Source organism: Tauraco erythrolophus, chromosome 12 (genome assembly GCF_009769465.1).
Source record: "Tauraco erythrolophus isolate bTauEry1 chromosome 12, bTauEry1.pri, whole genome shotgun sequence".
Lineage (NCBI taxonomy): Eukaryota > Metazoa > Chordata > Aves > Musophagiformes > Musophagidae > Tauraco > Tauraco erythrolophus.
The window spans coordinates 23,914,428-23,940,534 of record NC_141476.1 but is presented as its reverse complement, the minus strand read 5'-3'; the positions used below and the strand labels follow the sequence as shown (position 1 = coordinate 23,940,534).

At 46.9% G+C, this 26,107-nt stretch overlaps 1 protein-coding gene across 2 annotated transcripts in view; it reads left to right on the top strand.

Annotated features, from left to right (window-relative positions):
• The first annotated feature begins 3,557 nt into the window (after nucleotides 1-3,557).
• The window catches only part of LOC147528024 (serine/threonine-protein kinase WNK2-like), a 121,119-nt gene continuing 98,569 nt past the window's right edge, over nucleotides 3,558-26,107 (top strand). For both annotated transcript variants that reach the window (XM_086619203.1, XM_086619202.1), the window contains exon 1: nucleotides 3,558-4,274. In XM_086619203.1, coding sequence (XP_086475329.1) covers nucleotides 3,558-4,274 — 717 coding nt within the window. The remainder of the gene's footprint in view (nucleotides 4,275-26,107) is intronic.

The following is a 26,107-nucleotide window of genomic DNA, read 5'->3' as shown; positions in this document are numbered from 1 at the left end:
GGGGAATCTACTTCAGCCTTGCTCTGGCGATGCTCTAACAATCAGGAAAACTGTAATCATTGAGCTACTTCTACACCCTTTGGTAATAATGCATACCCTGTCCATCCGTCCGTCTGCTGGCTCGCACAGAGCTGAAATCAGGACAGCAGAAGAAGCAATATAATGTGTTTCTGTTCTGAGTAAATTGAGGCAGGTGGAGGAAATTCAACAAAACAGCTTCTGGAAACTCAGCTTGTGGGGCTCTGTTCACATCTGAGCTGAGGAGCCTTTGGCTAGATGGTAGAAATGAAGAGTGTGTCAGTCTTTACCTTCGGGTTTCCTTAAAGGCCACCCTGTGCAGTTGTCAAGCTCTCCTTGCCGAGCAGGGGTGTGCACTGGAATGGTGAGATCTCTGTGGGGCTGCTTGAACAGAGAACATTAGAGAAGCAGGTGCTGAATGTCTCTCCAGCTGCCATGTCCGTCGTGGTCACTGACACCGGGGAAGGCCTGGACAGGCAGCTCCTGAAGGCTGAAGGACCATTCTCCATCTGCTAAGGAGCATCGTTCTGCTGGGAAAGGCCATCGTTAGTGGCTGTAGAGAACTACACCAGCCTGTGCTCCAGCTCCAGAGCTGCTTACGCTCTAACACCTCGCTCCGGACGCGTGATACGGCCAGAGAGCTGCTCCCTCATCCTCTGGATGCTGCACGCAGCCACGTGTCAGACAGCTGCCCCAGGTCCCTTGCTGGAGGATGCTGAACAAATGTATTGCAGCACGGAAAAATGTCAAACAACAGGAGTGTGAAGGTGTTTTTCTTTCTGTTTAAGTACTATTAAAAATCATCCACGTAAACATGGATTCAGAGCACTTGATAGTGGATCATAACTTAGTTTCTGACATGGAAATTATGTCAGTTTTTCAGTAGCCAAATGGACACTGGAAGAGCACTAGGCACCATCTCGACACAGGACAGCACAGCAAACATGGGAGGAAACTGAGCCATGAGAAAGCTCTTGTGAGGACGGCTCGTGCTTTGCTTGCCCAGCACTGAGGGCCGGTCAGGAGCCACTGGTGCAGCTCAGCAGTGCCCGAGTGTCCTCCTGAGGCTGGTTTGCAATGTTGTCCTCACCTGTGGAGATACTTGCCTCCTCCAAGAGGCCCTGGCAGTGAAAGGCAAATAGGGGAAGCAAATATTTTTTTTTTTCCATATTTTTCTTGATTGCAGGTTTCACATTTTGGTATTTGTTCAGCTCTAGAATATTCCCTATTTTCCACCTGCTGAGCGTTGCCTGCTACTTTTAGTCATCTCATTAGCCTGGATCTTGTCCTTTTTTCTCCATAGTGGTGGGACTTTCTTTAGCTGGGAAGAGAGTTCCAGGTCAAGTTTATACAACAACTAGGAGAAGGTGTCGGAGCTCTTGACCTTCCCTGCTTTTCTCTTGGTGACTTCATACTGCTTTCTGTTTATGAAACCTCAGTCTGTGGAGTGAGAGGAGCCCAGCATACAGAACTAACGGCAGGTAATTCTGTACATCATATAAACCCGTGTTTTATGCCACAGCTGCAAGTCCCAGAAATACCGTATGTATTTGAACACTTCGAAAAACAAACCACTGAAAGATCAAATGCATCCATAACTCTGAATTATTAGTCATGGACCATGATTTTCAAAATGAAAACACCAGATATTCTATTTAAAATAACCACCTGTTTCTTTATTTTAAAAGTTTTTTTTTTTAATCATCCTTAACTAAAAATGAATTAATTAAAAGAAAAACTAATTATGGTTGCCTGGCAGTCAACTTCCTTTCCTTTAGAAATCTCAGGGAATAATTACTTAGTAAATTTTTTTTTTCTTAATTTAGTTACATTTTAATTACTAAAACATATGGTATGTTTGTGTGAACCTAATAGTTAAGAAAGCAAGCTTGACAGCAGTGGAGACCGGAGTCCTTTCATGAATTTTCAGAGCAGAAATGTCACAGCTGTTGATGGGCGCAGCCTTCAGCAAAGCGAGCATCCCGTGTCTCCAACCCAACCCGAGGGGAAGCACAGCTTGGTCTTCCTTGGTCTTCCCATCCAAGTTTCCCTCAGCCTAGTCCGACGCCAAGTGCCGGTCATAACGAACCGTGAGGCCAATATTCATAGAACGATGCACGAACTGCTAGGGATGAAGACAAAAAAACCCCAACAAAAACCCCCAAACAAAGAAAACCCCGGATAGATGTGGCAGACGGCGTGTTCAAACGCACAGGGGGGCTGTATTGTGCTGTCGATGCTACGCATGAGCTCGTCCTTATCTCCGCTTTACGTTTGAAGGGCTCGGAAAAATGACGGGCAGGAAGAATATTCGGTTTTTCCCAAGTAGCCGTCCTTTCCAGCGACACCCGAACACCGGCCGCCTGCCGCAGCCGCCTCCTCGCCGCTCGCGAACCGAGAGAGCGGACGGAGCCGCGGCCCCGCACCCGGGACCCGCACCCCGCACCCGCCCGGCCCCGCGGGAAGATGCTCCTCGGAGGAGCGGAGCGGTGCGGTGCGGTGCGGTGCGGAGCGGAGCGGTGCGGAGCGGTGCGGGGGCACCTGCCCGCGGGAGGCGGCGCTCCCTCCCTCCCCCCGGGGCCCCTCCCGCCGCTCCCGGTCCCCGCCCGCGCCGCGGGGCGAGGTGGCGGCAGCGCCCGGGGACCCTCCCATTGTCTCCGGTAGCGGGGGGGTGGGAAGGGGGGTGGGGGGGGTGGCCGCCCTCCGCAGCCTCATTGGCGGCCGCCGAGCGCCGGTGCCTTAAATGGGGCGCTCGCCCGGCAGCGCTTCCCATTGACAAAAGCGCCGCGGCGGCAGCGGCGGGGCGGGGGCGCGGGGCCGGGCCGGGGGGCGGCGGCGGCGGCCATCGCCCGTGGCGGCGCGGCGGAGGCTGCCGCAGGGCTCGCCGCGGGCAGAGGCGCACCCCGAGCCGCCGGCAGCGAGCCGAGCGCGGAGGCCGGGGCGCGCTGCAGCGCGCAGGGGCGGGCCGCGGGGCTCCGGCTCGCTCGGCGCCCTCTCCGCGGCGCGCACAGCCAGACAGGCGCACAGGCGGCGGTACCCGCCCCTTCTCCCCGCCGCCCTTCTCATCCCCGTCCATGGCGCCGCGGACGGCAGCCCCCCGCTCCGCACGTAAGTAAGCGGCTTTGTGCGCGGCCCTGCCCGGCCCCGCCGCGCACCTGAGCCCGGGGCGCCCCGCGGGGCTGCCCGGCGCTCCCGGCCCCGCGGCCGCGGCGCTGCGCGGCTCGCCCGGGCGGGGAGGGGGGCGGGCAGGGCGGCCGCGGTGGCTGCGGCGCGGCTCGGCCCGGCTCGCCGCAGCGCTCCCGTTGGGAAGCCGCGGGGGTAGCGGCGCGCTGGGGCGAGCCCCGCGGCCGGGGGGTGCCCGCGGACGGCGCGGAGCGGCGGCCGGGGCTGAGCCCGAGCCGCGGCCGCCGGTGCGTCAGGGCGCTGCGCTCTGCCTTTGCCCCTCGCAGGTGGCGGTGGGGCGGCTCGGCGCGGGCATGGACCACGGTGACTTCCCCGGCCCGGGGGCGGCGGCGGCGGGCGCTGAAACCTCAGACCTAATGGAAACTGGGGGCGATGCCAGATCGGCACCTCAGCGGGGAGGCAGAGGAGGAGGAGGAGGAGGCGGCGGCGGCGGCCGTGGCGGGTTTCCAGCGACTGCCGAGCCCGGCGCTCCCCCGGCTGCGGAGACGAGCATGAATATTGATGGGCCCGTCGGTGGCGGGAGGAGCGGGGCGGCCGCTGCTGCAATGCCGGGAGCCCCTGCCCCGCCGCCCCGCGCCCCCTGCTCCAGGGATCCCAAAATGGTCCATCAGCGGTTCCTGCGGAGGAGCGTGGTGGACTCGGACCAGGAGGAACCTGCTTTCGACCTTCCCGAGTCGGAGCATCAGAGGAAAATTATCCTGCTCCCCAAAACCAGGAGGATAATTGCGGAGAGGGCGAAGGCAGGGCACGGGGCCGTGGAGAAGGGGTGCCTGGAGGCCGAGCCCGCCGGGGAGCTGAAGGCAGCGCCGGCCCCCGGCGGTGCTGCGGGGGCTGAAGAGCAGAAGGAAGCTGGCAAGGATGCGGAGAGGAAAGAGGCGTCGGATGCTTCCAAGGATCAGAGCAAGGCTAAGAAAGAGGAGCCTGAGGAGGAGGCCGATATGAAAGCGGTTGCCACCTCGCTGGATGGCAGGTTCCTAAAGTTTGATATTGAACTTGGGAGGGGATCCTTCAAAACGGTCTACAAGGGTTTGGACACGGAGACGTGGGTGGAAGTTGCGTGGTGTGAACTTCAGGTAAGCCGAGCTGATCCTCCTATGGGTTTTTTTTTTTCTGCTTTGTAAGCCTGGGAGCTAAGGGCAACATGCCGGTGTCATCTAGAGAAGCTCAGCTTTGAGCAGCCTTTATAGTCACCATCGCTTAGTATCCAGTGTCTAACTATAGCGCAATATTCTCATTGGCTCTGAATCCACCACCTTATGTACACTCCTCCCCGGCTTAACCCTCTCGGCCCCGGGATCCGACAGCCGACGCTGGTGATGCTAACGTAGGACCTGTCATATTGCATAAAAGGGTCACGAGCCGCTCTCTCCGGATGCGCAGGGCGTGCCGAAAAGAGCTGCACGGAGCTCCTCTCTTCCCCCCTACCCCCAGTGCTCCAGAAAGCAGCAGCTTGATTTAGCAGGAGGGGAGCAGCAGGTCACTATTAAATAGATGCCGAACGTAAATGGAGTTGGAGAGCATTTGCAGGAGTGAACTTCCCTTTCTCCACAAATATAAATGGATTATGCTTTTATAAAGATTGAAGGTCTGCTGGCCCCATACTTGCTCTTTCCCCTGCTCTGAAATTGTGACTGTCACCAGCCTCTTGTGGAGCAAACCTCTGAAAGTACCCAAGTGCTTTCCTTTTTTTAGGCATCGTGAACTAGTGCTAGATCAAAGACCTATCTGTTCAAATACCTTCAAAAAGGGAGATTTTAAGGAAAAGGTCTGATCTGGGCTCTAGATCTTTAGAGTGAAGTCATCCAGTAATACCTAAAGAGAATGAAGGTTTAGATACTGTCTTTTGCTGGTTTGGGACGTAGCTGTTAGCCTGTTCTTAGTCATTTTTATATTCTCACTTCTGGAAAAATGACAGTAGTTAGGCTTTTTTGCTTTGCGAAGCTTTTCGTGTCTGTTACCTCGTTTCTGTTAGCATCCATTTGAATGAGGCCTGTCTAAGAGAAAAACCTGAGAGAGATTTTAATTTTTTTTCCCCCTTGAGCTATTAATCTGAGTTACTCTGCAATTTTGGTGGGAGCTAGGACATTTAACTCTTGGTTATAATTTGGGGTCTTTAAACTCCCCCTGGTTGACTGAGCTTTATGGCTTATGAGAGTATTTGAGAATATCATGTCAATAATGGGATGTAATAAGCTTGAGCTCCTGATTGTTTGCTTATTTTTTTTTAACGTTGGCCCAATCTGTTTGTAAATCTCTCCGGGCTTCCTGGGGTAGGCAGGGATAGATGCACAGCCACATCTTCATTCCCTAACGATTTCATTACACAATATAATCATAATTCACTGCAGTGCTGCTTCCTTCGTAAGAATTATGGGGAGCGCCTCTCAGTCTTCGTAAGCATGCATTCCCACGGCTTTTGTTAGCCAGAAAGGTGAAATAAAGAGCCGCAGCATTTGGGGAATGTAAGGGAGGACCTGAAGGGCTGGTGGTAAGGGCTGGAACCCCTCCTGCCCCTAGCCTGGAGGGGTCCTGGAGGGCTCCTGGGGAAAGGGGGAGAGGCTGTGGGGTTGCCAGGGGGGTTCCAGGGGAGCCTGGGGGCAGGCCTGGCCTCTGCCGGGCTTCAGCTCCAAACTGAATCCTGGGCGTGCTAGGCTTTTACTTTGGTAGCCTGGAATTAATTGAGGATGATGATGGTGTGCTGGCGGGGGGAGGCTTGTCCGCAGGCGGTTCAGGTGTTGGTGGGAGCGGCTCTGTCCGTGCACCCGTCCCCGCTTCGTCTCTTCGCCGGATTTTTCCGTGTGCTCTTCTGTAACAGAATCGCTGGAGCTACAAAAGACTGCCAGATGTGTTGGGGAGCACAGCGTGGTGAAATTCCTGTGTTTGGGTCACTTAAGAGGTTGGGAAGGAAAAATTGCAGCGTGATGCTTACCTGGTGACTGACTTCCTTATTCCTAGTTATGGTTTTTTAGGAATTCTTGAACCAGCTTCGTGCGCAGACATCATCTGTCATGATTCTCTGATTCCCACTAGTTTCCATTATATGTGTTTCAGCTTAAATCAGACCTTACTACTAGATGTTTTTGATTTAATGCAGGATTTGTTGTAGGCCTCTAGCTGCAGAAAGAGAACTCGTTATTTGACTGCTTTAGAGAAATTGGTGTGAATCCCTAGGAGCAGGAGTCGGTGTGAATCCCTAGGAGCAGGTGGAGGCTGCTGGTTCTACTCAAGCACTGCTGTCCCCACGGATGTGGGAGTGATGCTGGAGGCCAGGTAACATGAGCCAGGACGTGAATTTTGAAAGCTGGTACTTTGGTCTGGATTAAGAAAGTCTAATGGAATGACAAAAGTCTTCGATCACCGTGTGGTTACAGCCTGTGCTCTTGGGATGAGTTTGCAGGAAGGCGGCGATGGGGAGAAGGTGTGAATAGCTGTGTGAGGTCTTGGGCTTTTGGCTTGTGTGGTGCTCTGTTAATTCAGCTAGGGAGCCTTACTGGGAAAACATTCAGGGGGTGCTGTCAAGTAATCACTTGATTCATGGCACTTGGAACCCTTATGTAAGCTGTGCCCATTAGATATGCCCTGGTTTGTCTCTTTCTCTGTGGAAATATTAAATCCAGAAACGCACAGCAGAAGCTGGAGTGGAAGCCACCATCGCCATGCTGTTGGAGACAAAACAACTTGTCTGCAGTCTCACACCGTCAAAACCCATCCCAGAGCCCTTTTTTTCCAGAAAAATGGCAGCAAATTGTGCTTTGTCTTTCTTCTGGAGATGCCCTTGTTTCTTTCGCTAGTTTTTAACTCTCGGGCCCCACTATCGAGGTCCCACGTGGGCGTTAATCCGCTGTCCTCGCTCAGCACTTTTTTCAGCCCAGTTGTGCTGTTGCCTGTGTGTCTCTGGCTCTTTTTGTCTGCCTCTACAAAGACCTTGTGAGCCACTCTTGTTCAGTGGCTTTATTTCACTGAAAAGATGGCTTTAGGGTTCAGAACCGAAATCATGCCTTGGATTAGGGTAGGATCCAAACGCGAACCAAACAAGATCTGGGGTTTAGACCTGTCTGAGAAGACGTGAAAGTCTAGCTAGAAAATAAGTTTATTGTTCCTTCCTGAAACCGAAGTATTGGAGCAGGACTGGCGTGCCCTCGCAGTTTGGAAGGGTTTGCATTCTGCTTTCAGCAGCTATAATTAATTTTAATTGGTGGCACACAATTGCTGTGTGGTGAGGCTTCAGCATAACAGTATTTCAGTGTTGCACTCCTAAGTAAAATGTTAGGTCATGAATAAGGAATATAGGCTTTTGCAAGTCTACTGCTGGCAAGCCAAATAATCTTTTTAGTTAGATGAATGGTTTCAAAATCCCCATCCTATTTCCCTTTGGGAAACTGCGGAAGAGTCAAACCTTGCCTTGGTGCTATCTCAAATGCAAAGACCTCATTGTGCTTTATGGTTCTTCCTTGGACCGTAAAGGAAGCTTCTGTTAGATTGTATTTAATTTTAGGTTTTGTTGGAAATGTGGAAAGGAGAGGCTATATCATCCTGCTGTTGCTGTACCGGTGGTGGGGAGGTGAGAAGTGCCTCTTGGTGAACGTCGCAGGGAAGCCAGGCTTTTTCCACTGGTCGCCCAAGGCTTGTTCTCTGCTCTGCATACTGGTACCTGGATGGGTGCTGGTTTCTTCAGGGCACTTGGCCTCCAGGTGCTCTGCAGGAGAGTGTGTGGGAGTCCATGATGCTCCCTGGGACGGAGCTTAGTTCAGGTATCGGATGTTAGAGGTATTTGAGGAGCTGCTTAAGAGTGAAGGGTGGGCAGAGGTCAATTGTCCTTCCCTGCCCATATAGCTGAAATAGGAAATCAAGGGTATTAGAATAGCTCTGACCCTGTTTTTCAGACAGCCACCATACCAAGGGGGCTGAAAGGGTAAACCAATCAGAGACATGCCACTCTAAGGTAGCAATTTCTTACTCTCTGCACCTGCAGCTTTTCTGCCAAGCTTCTGGTTATGTAGTTCTGCAGGGAAAAACTCAGCTATCTTTAAAAGATAAGTGTTTTACTTCATAGTTTTATAGCACTTTCTCCTTTTTTTTTAATGCCATTGTCAGTCTTTTCAAACTGCCTGAACCAAAATAAAAATGTGGAAGTACATTGTATGTCTAAAGTCACTCAGATTTCAGGAGTTTGAAATTTTTGGAGGGCACAGATCTTAACTGAGAATGAAGTTCTAAATGTGGATGCATTTCTGAACACTTCTTTCATTTGATTCATATGTAGTATTAGTATGGGAACAGGTAACGTATTTTCTTGATCTCAGTTTTTATTCCTTGAATGAGAAGCTCACCCAGATTGGCTGGTAGCTGGTTAATTTTAATATGGCACGAATATTCTAGAATGACAAGATGAGATTAGACTTTGTTTTAATGCAAGGTGAATAAAAAGGGAATTTAAAATCATTAATGCTAGACCTAGGAGAAGTTGCTCATTTTTGTTTCTAAGGCTGATAATCTTTCCTTGAAGAAAAATTTCTAGTTTGAGTGGATGAAGGGAGGAAAGCATGCAGTCTGTTTCTAAGCATGTTGCCTTATGTCTGAGAGAAGGTTATGATGCCTATAGAAATATTTTCTTAAAAGTTTAAGTGTTATTTTCCATCTTTTGTCCACTTAGAAGATCTGTGATCGTTGTTCAAAGCGACACCAAAGGTCTGTGGCTCAGATGTTTTTGTGAAAGCAGATGCGTTTGCATGGTTAAAAGTGGAAGCCCATAAAACGGCCAATGTTAAGGGAATTTCACTTTGCTCTAGCTGGCAAGTCACTTCTGGCAAAATTAAATTATGTAGAAGGAAGGGGATGTCCTATGTGTCAAGAATCCAGGGGATTTCTTTCTGAAAGAGGTGACATCTTCAGGATTTTCAGTGGTGTGGTAGTTTAGTAGTGTGCTTGTTGGCTGACAACATTCATCTGATGTCAAGATAGTAGCTGGTTACTAACTATGCCATTAATTTGTTGGCTGGGTAAACTTTGTAGTGTAAATGAACAGAATAATTTAGAAAATCTGTTTGGGAGAAGAAAAGAGGGAGGCTGTATCTGAAAGCTTGACTCTCATGTTGCTGGGTGCTCATATTACATTAACTCTTAGGCTAATTTTCTCTGATTTGAGTCAATTCTTGAGGCAGTGACTTCCGTTTAAATTCGAATTTAAATTGGTTTAGCTCTGCTTTATGGTGTCAGTGTGAAAACATGTGCTGGTATTGCTGGTGTTGGCTGGTTATAGCTGTTGGCCTGACATGGAGGAGCAGGATAGGGATACAGTAGTGAACTATTAATAGCCTGCTTCTCAAATTCAGTAAATGAAATAGAGCTGGGTCAGACTTCAGATCCTGCCTTTGAATCGACTGACTCCTTTCTTTTGCTTTTGAGTACGTTTTGCCTGAAGGTTGGTTGTATGCTCTTTTAATCCTGGTTAAACCCTTCGCGCTAAATGTGAGGGATCCAGTTGCAGTAGGAGGAAATGACTTAAAATAAAACCAAGACTTGGTGTAAAGGATATTTCTGGTCTCTTTGGTTATCTCTTGTTGATGGGGAAAAACGTTGATGTTGCAAGCTGTCATCTTAGTAGTGCGTGCACTTGATAGTGCAGCCTGACTTGTGCGTACAACACGCTTATGTTTATGGTCTGGCTGCCTTGGCTTGTGGTTGGGGTGTAACAGGTGTGAAAAAAGACCAGTGGCACTGGTAAGGACATGCTAAAAGAAGGGTGGCAATAGCAACTTATCTGTTACTGAAGTTACACTCCAGGTTACTGGAGTCACCAGGATTTTTGTGTGCTCAGAGATCTGAGATGCTGCAGATGTTGGGAAGAGTGATTTTTGGGTGGGTAGATGGTGGGTAGAGGCCCTACTGTAAGGGTCAGGTACGAAGGGATTGTTGCGGGGGAAGTGGTGATAAATCTCCCATGGTTCAGGAGCCCAGCTGGAGTGGCAGGTTTGGGTTTGAGTGCTGAGAAGAGCTTGCTATGACTGTCTGGTCAGGGGAGGTTTGGTTTTTAGACTTGCCATGACGTAGCTGTTGATTGCCAGCAGCAGGATACTCATCTGTGTGTTCAGTAGGCTCTGTGGTAGGTCTGACCGGCCAGAAAATGTGAATATAAGGTAGGTTCTACACTTGGACAGCCTGTAGGCATAAGAAAAGGGCAGCCAAAGGCATGGTGTGTGAGATGTATGACACTTGGCAATCCTCTTGGAAGAGGCACCTTCATTGCTCTGAAAGAGGAGGAGTTTATGCAAATAATGTTTGGAGAACATCTGAAATGGTCATGCAGGAGCAGAACTGCTTTTCCTCTCAGTTAAGTTTGTACATTGAAATTGTGGGTACATCTGGAAACGTGTTATTTCCCTGAAGTGACACTGACCTGTTGGAAAACATGGGTGCTGTTCCAATATTGATTTCAAAGTATCTGAAACCTGGCTTGGCAAGGAATGGGGAAGTTGTGTGTGGTTTTTTTTCCCCATGGAGTTGAGAAGTCAGCTAGGAGGAACCTTCATCTAGTGTCTTGCTGTAGCTCTGAAATGGAGGAGCCAACTCACTACTTTCCTGCTGCCCTTCCACCTGCTCTGAGAGATGGGAAACCTGCCTCTGCCAGGAGTGAGTTTCACTATTGTATTCTCTGCAACATCTTAGACAGTGAATGGCTGCAGCCTCTTCTGTGATGGCATCTGGACCAGTTGCTAGAAACACGAGATGAGATACTTTCAGACCTCTGCTGCGTATGGTGTGATGATTTCTTTTTGAATTTAGAGAGGAGTCTTAGCTCCTCTCTGCCTCCGTTTGAATCTGTAAAGCAAATAACAAAAAGGCTTTGATCATTGGCAAAAGTGTGTGAGTGGTTCAGTAGGTAAAAAGCAAGGCGAGCACCTTTATTCTCCATACCTCTCTTCTTCTCAAAGAGTACTTGTAGATCTTCCTAAATCCAGTTTCCACATAAACCACAAAATAAAGCCCATTTTACGTATTAGATTGTTCCCTTGCTCTGGAACAGACTGATCTTCAAACCATAAGCAGCTTCCCAAATACCTGCATAAAATCTCACTGTCCTCTGAAGAAATCAAGTCCATACCTCCTTATCCAAAGCAGCTTGCTTGTTGGGAGTTTAGTCCATTACGAGATAGCTTGGGTGCTGCATAGCTTCTGAGCTGGTCTTCTGACTTTCTCCTCGCAGGTGATCGTTCCTGTGTAAAAAGACACTGAGAAGTTGGTGCCAGGAGGAAGCCACAAGTCCTGTGTGTCCTGTGGTCACCTGTGTCGTGGACACAGTGTGTCACTGAGCACCTCTAAGCCTTAGGAAGCATCTTGGTTGCCAGCTGGTGGTCTGTAGGGATTGATGAAGTTAGACTGAGTTCTAAATAAGCTGGCAATAAAAAAAACCTCTCTAGAGTGACTGTTTGGTTTGTCAGCAGTGACTTGGCTTACCCCAAACGGAGCGTGATTATATCCCTTCTACTCAAGCCCTGAAAGAAAAAAGTAAACACATATAATTGTACTCATCTTGAATTTTGGGTTTTTTTTTGGAAGATGCTCCACTTCAGGCTTACATACCTGGCTTTTCATTTCGCCATCATCCCAAAAATGCTTTCTTAAAAAAAATATATTACCCCTACTAAACACAGGGTAGCCTGTCTGTTGTGGCTACAGTGTATTTCCAAATGAGAGCTGATGGGATTTCTTCCTTCCTTCTCCAGAAGCTTCCCTAGAGCTGCACGTGCATTTTAATTCATGTCAGGTGTCAGTGTACACAATCAGATTTCGTGGGATTTACTAGGAAAAGTTTTTTTCTGCCTTGTGTTCATACAGCATAATGGCTGTATAACACGGTGATTAAACATGCAGTGGGAGTAGTGGGTGAAATGAAATGCCATATTATGGGAATATACATGTTGCTTAAACCATCAAGGAAGGAGTAACTTAAGACCTAATACCATCTGTTCTTCAGTTGTTTGCTGCAGAGGGATACAAAACTCTTATTCATGAACTCTGAGGAAAACAGGAGAACGCAGGCTCAAGTGACATTTGGGGCTACTTTTTGTGAATTCAATCTGATCATCTGACTTGTTAAAGGAAAATGAAACATGCTTTAAGTAGGATTTGATCCTATTATGAATCTCTGCAGCATTTTACCAAAGTTAGTTTGAATTTTAATGTAATTTTTAGTTAGGTAATTAAACTTAAAACTGTTTTGATTCCTAGCTTTTTCTAAGAAAATGAAAACCCAAGAGGAAATGAGCAATTTTACGTACTAGCCCATTTTTTGTGATGCTTTTTTTTTTGGGGGAAGGCTGTACTGTAGTTGGTTACCAAAGCTACCAATTCACCTTTCTTAATTTCTGGAAGTCCTGCTGTAGTCTAGCTCTCCTGAAAACTACTTAAAAGGCTTTTTTGTTTCATCTTAACCCAGAGAATTTGAATGTAAATGTCTACGGATGATGGCTGGCTTGTTTTTTTCTAGTGAGGTTTATACTTTTGGGGAACTATCTTACCTTTTCCATTAATTAGCAAAGTAAACCTTAACAGGCTGTGGTGCTGTGCCGAGCAGGGCAGCATCGTGTTCCGTGTATTCCTGTGTTAGCAGGGCTTGTCCAAATGCCATGGTTGGTGTGTTTCAAGTGCTTAAAACTGTCTAAAACCCAGTAAGACAGAACAGATGGAGGAAGGTTTTTTTCTTTAGCTAAATTTAAAAAATTGTTTATATTCCATTAAAAAAAAAAATTTATTAAAAAGAAAAAATGGCAGTTGGTCACTTCATATGTGAAGAACTGAATATTTATTTTACAAAAGCAGTATAAAACAGGCATTGCCTGTGTCTGCTGCTGCAGTGGATGTTCCTTTCTCTTGCTGGCGCGTGCTCGAAGGATTAAAATTATGGTGTTTATTCCAGATTTTTGTACAATAAGCAGCTTTTTAGCGTTGCTTTTCCTGATGCTGTCTGGATTTTTTCAGTTAGAGCAACGTTTCGGGTGACCCATTGTACTCTCTGGAGCTAATACAGCTGTGGTGGTTGACTGAGCAGAATCAATTTTGTCTATTAAAATAGAACAATGTAGAAGAGGAAGAATCACAGAATTTCCAGCGGATGTATCTCATTGCTGCGACTCTCTACTGAAACGTTTGATTAAAATCTAGATTTTGTAAAACTGATTCCAAAGAGGTTTGTTTAGTTCTGGGCTTTACTGAGTAATTAAGGAAAATTCCTGTGGCGATGTACGTTGTTTTATTTTTCTTCCATATCGTGTTTGTGTTGAAGATTGTTGTAGATAATAAAGCAAGTGTTGCACTAATAAAATGGACTTGCTTTCCCCAATTACAGTAAGATGTGTGTTGCCTTTGATTGCTAATGGATGGTGAGAATATCCTCTTCTTTGGAAAACAGTGCCATCATGAATTGCATGGGTTAGTTTGCATGTACTTAATGTTGTTCGTGCATATCTAAAGTTAGTAGTAGAAGCAGAGAAAATACTCAACCATTTGTATCAAGCCCCGGGACATCGGGTAAAACGAATTGGTAGGAATGACCTAGAAGGATTGCTCGTAGCCCATCTGTGATCCTGATCCTGCAGGTTCTGCTCTCCCTTCTGTGGTGGTTTTTGCAGGTGCTTCTGGGGGTGCAGCATCCGTCCCCGCTGCCTTCCAGGCTTCAAATTTTTATTTTTGCACAAGTTGTAATAACTTGTGTAACATCTTTTGTTGACCGTGATGAATTTAAAAAGTCATTGTGGCAGTTCAGCCTAACCGTAGCCCCTGAGCTCCAGGAGCTTCCTGCATGGGCAGATGGGGGTGAGTGATGGGGAGAAGGTCACACAGTTTGGGAGTTACTTGTATTGTAAGGGCCTTCTGAATTTGATGCTTTGTGGCACTGTTCCAGGAAACATGGGGATTTTTCTGTAACTTCCCTCTAAAAAAAGTGAGAGGAAAGCTTCTACTGGTCCTCAGATGCATGGCAGACTCTTGAGCTGGGCTAAAGTTACCTGAAGCAAGTTTGAGATATAAATTCTTCTAGGCTGCTGAGAGCTTCTGAGCCCCGTTGGTGTCAAGTAGCAGAAATCACTTGGTCTTTAAATAGAAAGCTCACTTCTATTAAGACTTCTGAGTCTTAATTTCAGACCTTAAGGACTGTCCGCTCGAACTGATTTCAGACCTGCAGCAGGTGCTAAACTCTGACATCTGGGACCAGTTCCTATAAAGATGGAAAGTGCAACCTGTAACCTTTTGGGTGTGCTGCCAGGGTGTGGGTAGTGAGCTGTGTTAGCGCGGAGCAAGAACCCGAAAGAGCAGTGTGCTGATGGGGAAGGCTCCATCCATCTTCAGACACGTGAACTGCCTGGGAGGGAGATGAGACCTGTGGCTAATGACTCTGCTGGAGGGCTGCCCTATCCAGCAGGCTCCAGTGTTTCCTCTTGGGATTCACTTCTTGTCTGAGAATTGAAGAATCTCCTGTCTTGGGGGCACGAAGTCACAGGAGGTGTGCTCCTCACCCTTCCCTTAGCTGTGAGTGAAGTAGGTTGGAGGCTTTGGTAAAGGCTCCAATGACTACTGCAGGTAGTGATGGGAATTTAGAATCATCTGCCCTGTTTATAAAGTCCTTGGTGTTGCTGTCGTGGGAGGGGAGATGGACAATACCGCTCCTAGGTGTTGTGTGAGAAGAAAGTAGGTGCTGTCAACCAGATTTTTCACAGCATGATGAGTGTGCTCTGCAAATGTCTCAGCCTCAACTATTTGAGGAATGGGTGAGCAGTTCGTTTCCGGGTCCCAGCTGTGTGTACATACAAGAGGGGCACTGACTGAAGTTAAGGATGAGCCCATATGGGGTGTAGGGAAGAGACCGTAGCTTCCGTAGACACCTCATCTTCAGAAAAGGTGTGGTGCCTTCAGTACCCTGGCAGCTGGAGGACTGGGTGTCAGAGCCACAGGTGCCTTCAGAAGAGCACGTTTAGATGCAGGTTGATTTTATGCCTTATTTTGAAAGCCTCATGTTGAATTAAGGCAACTGGATAGATTCCCATGTGATAGAAGATGCTCCTACGAAGGCACCCTCTGGTTTCCTCTAGGTCATAGACAACTGTCTGAATCCTTGTATGTGGAAGAGGATTAAGCCTTTTTCCAGTGCAGAAGAAAGTTGCAGGAGATGAAGTGAAACCTCTTTTTAACTCTCTGGAATGAATGATAGGTATTCTGTGATTTGTTTTTTTTTTTAATGGCTCAACTGCTTGAATTCCTATTCCCCCTCTGCCCCTGGCTCCTAAGCACGCTGCCGAAGCCCGTACCCCAACCAAGGAATACCCTACGTTGGCACCTGGGCTGTTAGTAGGAGAGAGTAGTGGAATGAAAGGAGAAAAGCAGTGGTGCTCACTGCTTCCAGGGATAATTCTGGCATCCTGTACCATGAGAAATCGTTAAAACACGTGTGATCTGAGATGTGTATCTGTTTACTTAGGTGAAGCCAGCATGACTCGTGCCACACTAATAGCTGTCTGTGTTTTTTCCTGCTTTTTTGGGATGTTGCTGATCAACAACTCAATTTATAACAAGCGTTCCTGGGCAGCGCGATCCCGGTTGGGAGGGAATCTGTCAGTGTGAGGATGGTGATGGAGGATGGCTGGAACTGGAGGGTCTGGGCTCGAGGGGGTTAGCTTTGCCTGAGCAGGGTGTGACAGAAAATACACAACTCGCTAACCTAGGACCTGAAAATGGGATTGGTGTCGCTGCCGAGTCCCAAATTCTCCGTGTGAGGGCTGTGACTGATGCTGAGCTGGTTTTGTTACAGATCAGGGAAGGATTACAGGCTGGTTCATCAACCCATTCCTGCATTCCTTGGCACGTTTTTAGGGAAGTTTTATTAAAAATGGATACTGCTTTCCAGTAGGCTTTCAAAAAGCAGTTTAATGTCTTTCCTTCTCATTCCTCCTTTCCCCTGTCCTCTACCACCCCACCCCTGAAAGTTACAAGGACAGGGTCCTGCTCTGGAACACCTTCTGCACCACACAGGGTGTGTACAAATACACTTGTGCCCTTTTATGTCCCTTTCTTTAGAGGATCATCTTCACAATCACACAAAATCGTCGTCTTTGGTTGATCTCGTAAGATACTGCACCTTCATCATCAGATGTTTCACCATAACAGTCTTCCAGTTGTCCGAGGCGTTTCCTTGGGCAGCAATGAGGCTGTCAGTCAGTGGCAGCTTCTGATCTTTTTGAAAATCCTGACGAACCTGAGGGAAAATCAGAATTTGCAGAGAAATAAAGGAAAATGAGGCAACGTCGAGTGAGAGGAGACGGAACAGGCGTTTTATAACCTCTAGTGCAATAGTTGTGAGTTTCTCATTCTTAGCAAGGACTGGTAGTTGTAGCCTTTCTGACTGCCTTGTTGATGCTTAGCTACCCTCATTCTGATGTTGCAGTGAATGATTTAGCAGTACACATACTGTAAATGCTTTTTTTTTTTAAAAAAAACTTTGATAAAATTTATGTGTTGTGTATTTATGCATGCCAAAGTACCCACTGTCTTAGTTACATGACCTCTGAATTTTAGAGCTGGAATTATAATTTATGAATTCTCTGTTAGAGAAAGGAAAAAAGTCATTAAATCATTTCCATGAAGCTAATTTTTGTGTGCAGTGAGAGCTCTGTGACTTAAAATGAACTGTGACCTTTGTACCTTAAAAGATATATAGTGTGTTCTTCAGAATGGATTTTGGTCAGCGGGGTAACTACTGAAATCCTCTCGTAGCTGGAATCCTCAGTGCCTCATAAGATGTGAACTCCCTGTGAAGCTGCTCCTCACAGTCTGGTTATTTCTGAATGTGCTTTTCTGTGGATTTTACAGCTACTAGGGTTGTGGGTTTTCTTGCACTTCTTCCTTCAGTGGAGACAACGGGAGAATTTCTCTTTTTCTTTTATATCAATTTTCCCACAGAAAATTCAGTTGCTTTGTTTCCATGAGTCACTACCCCCATTTACTTGCTAAATGTGTTGCGGGCAACGGGGCAGATGTGCTCACACACACAGAGCATCACTGGAGCCTTATTTACTGAAGAAACAGCAGCTGAAAAACCACCTTTGAATTTTTTTATGACCATTAGAAATAACTAGAAGGGATGAGTTTTCTTAGAATGCTAGAATGGTTTGGGTTGGAAGAGACCTCAAAGATCATCCAGTTCCAACCCCCCTGCCATGGGCAGGGACACCCTCCACTACACCAGGTTGCTCAAAGCCTCATCCAACCTGGCCTTGAACACTTCCAGGGATGGGGCAGCTACCACTTCTCTGGGCAACCTGCTCCAGTGCCTTGCCACCCTCAAGGTACAAAGTTTCTTCCTTAGATCTGATCTAAATCTCTGCTTTTTCAGTTTAAAGCCATTGCCCCTTGTCCTGTCACTACATGCCCTTGTCCAAAGCCCCTCTCCAGCTTTCTTGTAGGCCCCCTTTAAGTACTGGAAAGCTGCTAGAAGGTCTCCCTGGAGCCTTCTCTTCTCCAGGCTAGACAACTCCAACTCTTTTGGCCTGTCTTCACAGGAGAGAGGTGCTCCAGCCCTTGGATCATCTCCGTGGCCTCCTCTGGACCCGCTCCAACAGCTCCATGTCCTTCTTGTGTTGGGGACTCCAGAGCTGAACACAGTATTCCAGGTGGGGTCTCAGGAGAGCAGAGCAGAGGGGCAGAATCCCCTCCCTCACCCTGCTGGCCACGCTCCTTTTGATACAGCCCAGGACACGGTTGGCTTTCTGGGCTGCCAGCGCACGGTGCCGGCTCATGTTGAGCTTCTCATCCACCAGCACTCCCAAGTCCTTTTCCTCAGGGCTGCTCTAAATCCATTCTCCACCCAGCCTGTACTTGTGCTTGGGATTGCCCCGACCCACGTGCAGGACCTTGCACTTGGCCTTGTTGAACTTCATGAGGTTCTCACAGGCCCAACTCTCCAGCCTGTCCAGGTCCCTCTGGATGGCATCCCTTCCCTCCAGCGTGTCCACCACCCCACACAGCTTGGTGTCATCAGCAAACTTGCTGAGAGTGCACTCAATTCCTAGTCTTGTCTTGCTCTTAAGTTTATGAAGTCTGTGCCAGATGCCGGTGACTGGGGATGAGTGCTGTAGGGAGAGCTGCGCTCGCGCTGGCGGCACATGTCCTGCTTCAGGTCGTTTCCCAGCCTGGATGAATTCAGTAAAAACCACTCATTTATTATCGTTGCATCAATTCTGAACAACATGTATTCAGTTTTTCCAAACTTAGTACAGTTTTGTGTATATTTTTCTCAGAGGATACGTATTTAAGGGTCGGGATGAACTGTAGTCGGTGACAAAGCAAAGTGTTTAATTGTGTGAACAGAGAAATGGAAGGACTGGTTTAACGAGAAGATCTTAAGCGTACTGAAATGTTAATTACTCTTAGGGCTCTAAGACAGTCAGATGAATAATTGCTCATGAAAGCCTATTCACCTGTTTTAATGAGCTCACTTTGGATAAAAAAAAGGCAAAAAAAGCTGCATGCTACTTCTCAGGTGTCAGTGTACCAAAGTTTTAAAATCCCTGAGCCAGGGTTTATGCATTTGTTTCAATAAGCATTATATTCAGTCTGTGATGTGTGTCCTCTATTTGGAAAAGTAATAATGTTCCCAGAGCAGCGCCTCTTTATTCTTAGGTTTAACCAAAATTACTATGCAAATTTACCTGCTTTTAAAATAATTCCTTGCACTGGATAGCAAGGTGTTGACAGCTGGTCTTGTGACTGTTATTTCTCTTGCAAGAGTGAAGTGAACAAACAATTATTTTTTGATTGAAGACAGATGATGAGACCAGCTATGTACAGTACAGGGCAGTGGCAGTACGTCAGCCTGTGCCAGAGCTGTAATTCTAGACGTGGAGGTGAAAATGTTTGAATGCTTCCCTTGCTTTTTGGAGAAAAATCCAGTAATTCTCCCTTTCTTTCAGAAACCATTTTAATCATAGAATCATGGCATGGTTTGGGTTGGAAGGGAACTCAAAAATCATCTCGTTCCAACCCCCCTGCCATGGACAGGGACACCCTCCACTGCACCAGGTTGCCCAAAGCCTCATCCAACCTGGCCTTGAACACTGCCAGGGATGGGGCAGCCACAGCTTCTCTGGGCAACCTGTGCCAGTGCCTCACCACCCTCAGAGTGAAAAATTTCTTCCTTAGATCTAATCTAAATCTCCCCTCTTTCAGTTTAAAGCCATTGCCCCTTGTCCTATCACTACACGCCCTTGTAAAAAGCCCCTCTCCAGCTTTCCTGTAGCCCCTTTAGGTACTGGAAAGCTGCTATAAGATCACCCCAGAGCCTTTTCTTCTCCAGGCTGAACAGCCCCAGCTCTCTCAGCCTGTCTCCATAGCAGAGGTGCTCCAGCCCTCGGAGCATCTTCATGGCCTCCTCTGGACCCACTCCAGCAGCTCCATGTCCTTCTTGTGTTGGGGACCCCAGAGCTGAACGCAGTATTCCAGGTGGGGTCTCAGGAGAGCAGAGCAGGAACGTTACACTGCTCTCCGGGTTTGTTCCGCAGTGTTTGGCCTTGCTAAACAGCTGATGTGATAGATCTGGTGACAATGCCGCAGGAGGAGTGGGGAATTCCCTAAGGAATGGCGATGTGGTGATTGGATTTGGATTGCTTTGCTCTCACTCCACTTTCATACTCACGGCAAGCGTTTACTGTTTGTTTCCTTGGTCTTACTGCATATCCATAAGATGGATGTGAGAGTCACTTTAAAAAAAAAAAAAGAGAAATGTGTGATAGTATTCATAATAAGCAGGATAAAATGTTTGTACAGGGGAGATAAATGTAGAAATCTACAGTGGTGAAGGTCCTCCATATTTAGCAACTATTAAATGAGATTGTTGCAAAGAGGAGTATTCATTGTTAAAAGACCCTTTAAAGTATGCAGGCTTTGAAAATTAATTGCAGTATATGGCGCTCTTAATTGTAGTGGTGCAGAACATGTAATGTACTTCTGGTAGGCAAAGCGTGCCTGAATGATTTAAAAAAATATAAATAATCTTCTTTACTTTGTGAATTCTCAAGTGCTTTCTTTAAGAAATACCTGGAGTGGTTTAGGTGGGTTGTGAACTTGTTAGGTAGAGTTCTACCTAAGCATTGTTTTTACAAACGTTTTCACTTTTTCTTTACGCTCCGACTGATCCATCAACTTTCTCCTGAATGCAGTGTATAAAGTGGTGCTGGTCATGTGCTGTTACATGATAAGATGCTAGGAAGTTGAGATATTTTATCTTTAAAATGAAATTGCTGCTCCAAGGAAGGCTGTGCTAAAACTTTTGTTTCATTTCTAATTTTGAATACTTCTGAAAACCAAGCTTTAAAATATTTTGGGTAAATCACTTTGACTCATAAGAAGTTTTTCTTCAATCTTAAAAATGCTCTGTTTTTTTCGTATGGCATGATAATCCATATCTAGAGTTTGATTTTTTTTTTTTTATTATTATTACTTTTATTTATGATATTCTTTGGAAACTGGGTGAATCTACTGGTGAGACTCATCCAGCCGCCTCCTGCCAGAAGTCCTGTGCTGCATGCTTCTAAGCAACTTTTTTTAGGATAACTAGAATTTAACTACAGCTACTTGGAACCTATTGGAGCTCCAACTAGGCTTTTTGACTAAAAATTAATCTTTTAGACTGAAAATACGTGTTTTGGAAAAAGAATGATATTTGCAGTAAATCAAATGATGTTTGTTTCAAGACTGTTAATATAAAATGATGAGTGGTCTTTGAAAACTTTCTCGTCTAGAGCTTGATGAAAACCAAACTTTTTGGCAAAATAAAAGGCTCAGTGATTAGTAATAGTAATTAATTCTCGGGGAGGCTGCCCGCTGCTCTGTTTCTTTGCACTGCAGCAGAGGAATGCCACAGATTATTTCTATAATTGGGGTAATTGAAAGAGCGGAAAGGGATAAGGAGAAATTTTCTGGATTTAATGGTTATAGCTGGGGGAAGGAGCGGGAAGGGCTGATCTGGGATATGCTGTGACGTGCTGCTTTCCCACGTGTTTTGCCTCGGTAGCTGGCAGTCTGTAGCACATGCTGGGAGGCAACGCCTGAAATGCTCTTTTAATAACATACATTTTACATGTGTGTTGTTAGAGTGGGAATTAATGGGGTTTTCCCATGGATATGTCTTGGGAGAAAGGAGAATGATGAGAAAAAAATTCTTTAGCCAGCATTGTCTCAGTTTTCAGGGAGAAAATTCCCAGACTTTCACTCGAATTTCTGCCGTTCTAGAAAAGGCTATGTAAATTTAAACATAATTAAGAAATTACCCTGTAGTTGGGGGGCGTTTTCCTTTCAACGTTCAATAGGTGAGGACTTGGTGTTTCCTACACAAGCATGTCCTGGTTCCTTTGGGAAGCTGCAGATTAGGGCCAGTCTTCCCGTGGCAACCTCCTTAGTTGGGAGTCAGGAATATTAAATCCTATGACAGGCTGAGCCTGCGAGGCTTTTAGAAAAGTTTGGTTCTAAGTTGCAAAATTTTATCTGCGTGTGAAACGCCTTAATATCACGGCGCACGGGGTTGGCGTTTGTTTCCTTACGCCTACGTGCCAGCTTACCTGCTGATGCCAAAGGCTCAGCCGGCAGCGAGCCCACACCGCCGGGCTCTGGGCTGGAGCAGGGCGTCGGGTCTGGCACAGCAGGACCAAGGGCTCCCCTTGGTCATCTGCAGGGTGGAAATCCAGGAGATCCGTGTGTTGAATTTGTAAGCCAAACCTCTGTTGACGTATTTATTTCCTACCCTATTTTTATCTCTTACATTTGAGACCATTTTCATTCAGGGTAATGTTCTAGAGGACCTGATGTAGTTAATAGACTTTAAAAAAAAAACAAAAACAACACGAAACAAAACCAACAACCAAAACCCAAGCACCCTATTGGGAATGAAAGGTCATCACAGAGCTTTTAATTTGAAGTCCAACCAAACAGACATGGTATTTAATCCATCTTTCCTTGGAACAGCAGCCAACGTATAAAAGCCATAATAAGAAAATTATTAGTTACATCCTCTTCTCAGTCTAACTGAATGTCCTCTAAAGTAATACATACGGGCCTGTGGGGGCTTCCTGGAAATGTGGCTTGCTTTTTTTTTTTCCTTTTAGATTTCTAGTAATGAGAGGCTGTCCTGACTTACCCAGGATAACTAGCTGTGCTTCATCAGTTTATTTCCAGCTAGTTATTCTTCCAGATGAGTAAAGGCATCCCAATTAAAGTAAATGCCTATTGTAAAGGCATCCCAATTTACTAATGTCACAGAAAATATTTAAATTATATTGCCTGGATTCTGAGAAGACCTGTTCCTGTCATTTCTTCAAAGTCGTATTTCAAGCTAGTTAAGCACTGAGTTATTCTAATTAGAGATGTTTTTTGTTCTGGATTTAAGTACACACCTATTTTATTTTTTTTAAGAGATCATCTATATTCTCTGCATCTGCTTTTCACATCTTTTTTTTAGATTGAAATGTTCCTGAATTTCTTTCTCAAGAGCCTGAAAGTTTAATTAGGTGAGGAAATCCTTTCCTTTACATACCAATGTAAATAAATTATTATGCGTCAAAACTTTCACTATAAAGAAGGCAAAGCACATTATAATACCTGACTGCGTGGTATAATGCTCTACAGTTAACAAAAAATCTTCAGTATGAAGTTAAAAATATGAAAAAAAAACCCCAACAAAACCACCAAGTAGATTCTCCTGTGATAAAAGAACAACAGTATTTTCCAGCTGTTGCAGATGGAGAGATCGGCTTCAGAGGAATTTTTTTAGGTGGTGGTTTGTTTTTTTTTTTTTTTTACCATCAGAAATGGAGCTTGGACAGCAGAGGCTGAGCATTTCTCTCCCTGAATGGCCTCTGTCTCCTCCATGTGTGCAGGGCAGGTTGGTCAGGGAGTGCTGCGTCAATGGAAATTCTGTTCTCCCTCCGTTGGCCCAACCTCTGTCCGTCTGGCCGTGCACCCGGGGAGGGGGAGTCTGGCAAAGCGTGGGGCAGTGCTGGAAAGCCAGAAAGAATTGGGTCACCTGCTGTGTAATCTGCTGGTTTAGATATGCCTGTGTAGGTGTTTCAAGGATGGGAAACAAGCAGCGATGGAGTCAGGAGGTGGTGGTTGGAGCCACTGATTGGGTTCTTGGTTGTTGGTGGTGGCCATAAGGGCCCTGCTGTCCTGCACAAGTGAATGACATGAGCTCTTGGGAAACAGGGAGATCTAACAGAGCCCCTGTGAAAATACAGCGTCAGGTTAGATGGCTGTTAGGGCTTTGTCTTCCCTCTCCAAGACTTGTTTCTCCAGAGGTTGTTCCTCCTGGTGGGCAGGCTTTGACGGCACAGTCACGTGTGGCATTGAGGCAAGGCGATGATTCACAAGAGCGAGATCCCAATGTTTCTTCCTCTCAAAATCGCTGTGAACGTACGTGGGAAAATGTGGTTCAAGCTGGTATGGGAGAGGTTTGTCCGCGTGCAGAGGTACGGTTATATAACGTGGATATGGAGGACAACAAGTACTGCTGTCTGCTTGCCAGTTGTGGGTCAACTAAAACGTGACCGGCGAGGGACGGCAGGCTGGACATCCAACACCAACACACGCAGCCAAGGGAATGTGGTTATTTCAGACTTTGTTTGATCTCCAAATGTTTGTGTAATATTCACTACTCGCTCTTTCAGCACAGCAGAGGGGAAGATGGAGTTCTGGAAAGAGTTAATTAGGTTCTTAGCTGATGAGCTGTGCGTGGCACTGCCTCTGCCTGTGTCAGGGACACCGAACAGCAGCCGTGAACCTGGTGCACACCCGGATGGGGTCAGGGTGAGCTTGGCCACCATCGAACTCACGTTGTGCTGATCTGGTTTTTGGTTTTGTGTTTTTCCCGGCAGCTAGCGAGGGAATAACGTAATGTCAGTGCTGCAGAAAATGGAGAAGGCACTTTGAGTGTCTTCCAAGGGCAGATGAACTGTGTGAACGGCTGCTGGCAAGGAGGGAGACTCAGCAGAGTCCCCCCTCATGGAGGGAGGCAAGGAAGGAGGGGTTGGGATAAATGGGGTGGGTTGTTGTGGGGAGGGAGAAGCCCAGGGGCTGGGAACTGTGGGCAACATGCAGGGAGAGCGGGGGATGCCTTCCGCCAGGATCCCCTCTCTCCTCGGGCTGTCTGAATCCCTGTCCTTGCTCCTTAGCCTGAGCTGGGCCTTGGAAGATTTCTTCCCTCTGGATAACGTTTTGCCCAAATTGCTCCTCCTCCTTGCCTATGTGTTACCTTCTCAGTGAGCCATGGCAAAGCTCTGAGCCCTCTGCTCTGCCATTCCGGTGTGACACAGCATCTGTGCTGCTCTTCAGCACCTTTTGTCTGACTTGTCACCTGCCGTGCCGTGGTGGGAAATGAAAGCAGGCACCTCACATGCAAAGCAGCAATGCTGGGGGGGAGATACAGTCACAGAACCCTAGGTTGGAAGGGACCTCATAGATCAACTAGTTCCACCCCCCTGCCATGGGCAGGGACACCCTCCACTACACCACGTTGCTCAAAGCCTCATCCAACCTGGCCTGGAACACTTCCAGGGATGGGGCAGCCACAGCTTCTCTGGGCAACCTGTGCCAGTGCCTCACCACCCTCAGAGGGAAAATTTCTTCCTTAGATCTAAACTAAATCTCCCCTCTTTCAGTTTAAATCCGTTGCCCCTTGTCCTATCACTACACACTCTTGTCAAAAGCCCCTCTCCAGCTTTCTTGTAGCCCCTTTAGGTACTGGAAGGCTGCTATAAGATCACCCCGGAGGCTTCTCTTCTCCAGGCTGAAGTACTCCAACTCTCTCAGCCTGTCTTCAGAGGAGAGGTGCTCCAGCCCTCGGGTCATCTTCGAGTGAGCTCGCCCCGGTGATAGGGTTGTGAACAGAGTGGTTGGGCAATGCGGATGCCCTGATGAGAATGAGCAGCGTGATCCCCTCTGAGGTGTTGGTTTAGGAGGGTGTATAATTGGCATGGATGAGCCTCTTCAAACCTTTCTGAAAAACTCTTTCTGTTTAAAGATTGATATCCCAAGTATGGCCATGCCTGGAGACTTTTCTGGATTTTTTTCTCATATTGGAGTGCCTCGTTCCGTAGTTCTAAGGCAGAGCGAGTGCACCAAGATACACAAAAAGTTTTCCAGAAAATGGATTAGAGTGGTATTGTGTTCCAGATCCCGCAGGTAAGTGAAATCAACGGCCCAGATTTTGAACAGTCATACTGACCTCAGCTGGCTGCTAACCATTGGAATGCTGTCTGGTTTTCAGATTTAACGTTAATGAAGAATCTGTGAAACACCTACCGAGTCTCCGCTCTTCCCCAAAGCGGAGATGTCTATCAGCAGAGGGGTTGTGAACCATGACCTCTGCTTTCAACTCATGTTCCCTCATCTCCCGGTCTTAATATACAAAATGTTGGACAATTCCCTTGGATAGCTAACAGCCTGCTATCTGGTGCAAACCACTTTGGGTGTCTCACTTCAGTGTGGAGTGCTCAGTCAGAATCCAGCGTGTGGTCACAACAGCAAGCAGAGATCTCGAGTACGTGGCTTGTAGCGAGAGATGGTTAGTCCAGTCTGGGGAGGAGGTGCCTGAGATAAAGATATTGAAGATAAAGGTATTTGAAGAATAGTAGCTGAAAAAAAACAACCCAAAAGCCTACTTAAAGGAGGAGTTGCATAAATGATTCTTCGTGTCCACTATGTACAGGCAAATAATTAATGGGCTTAAAGTGAAACTAGGTAGATGTAGGTTGGACAAAAGGGAAAACTTTACACCTAGGAGCAGTTAAGCATTGACAGATATTCTCTAGGGAGGCTCACTGGAGCTGGTGTACAGGTCTGTCTGGAATAATTTAGCAATTGGTACTCCCGTCTT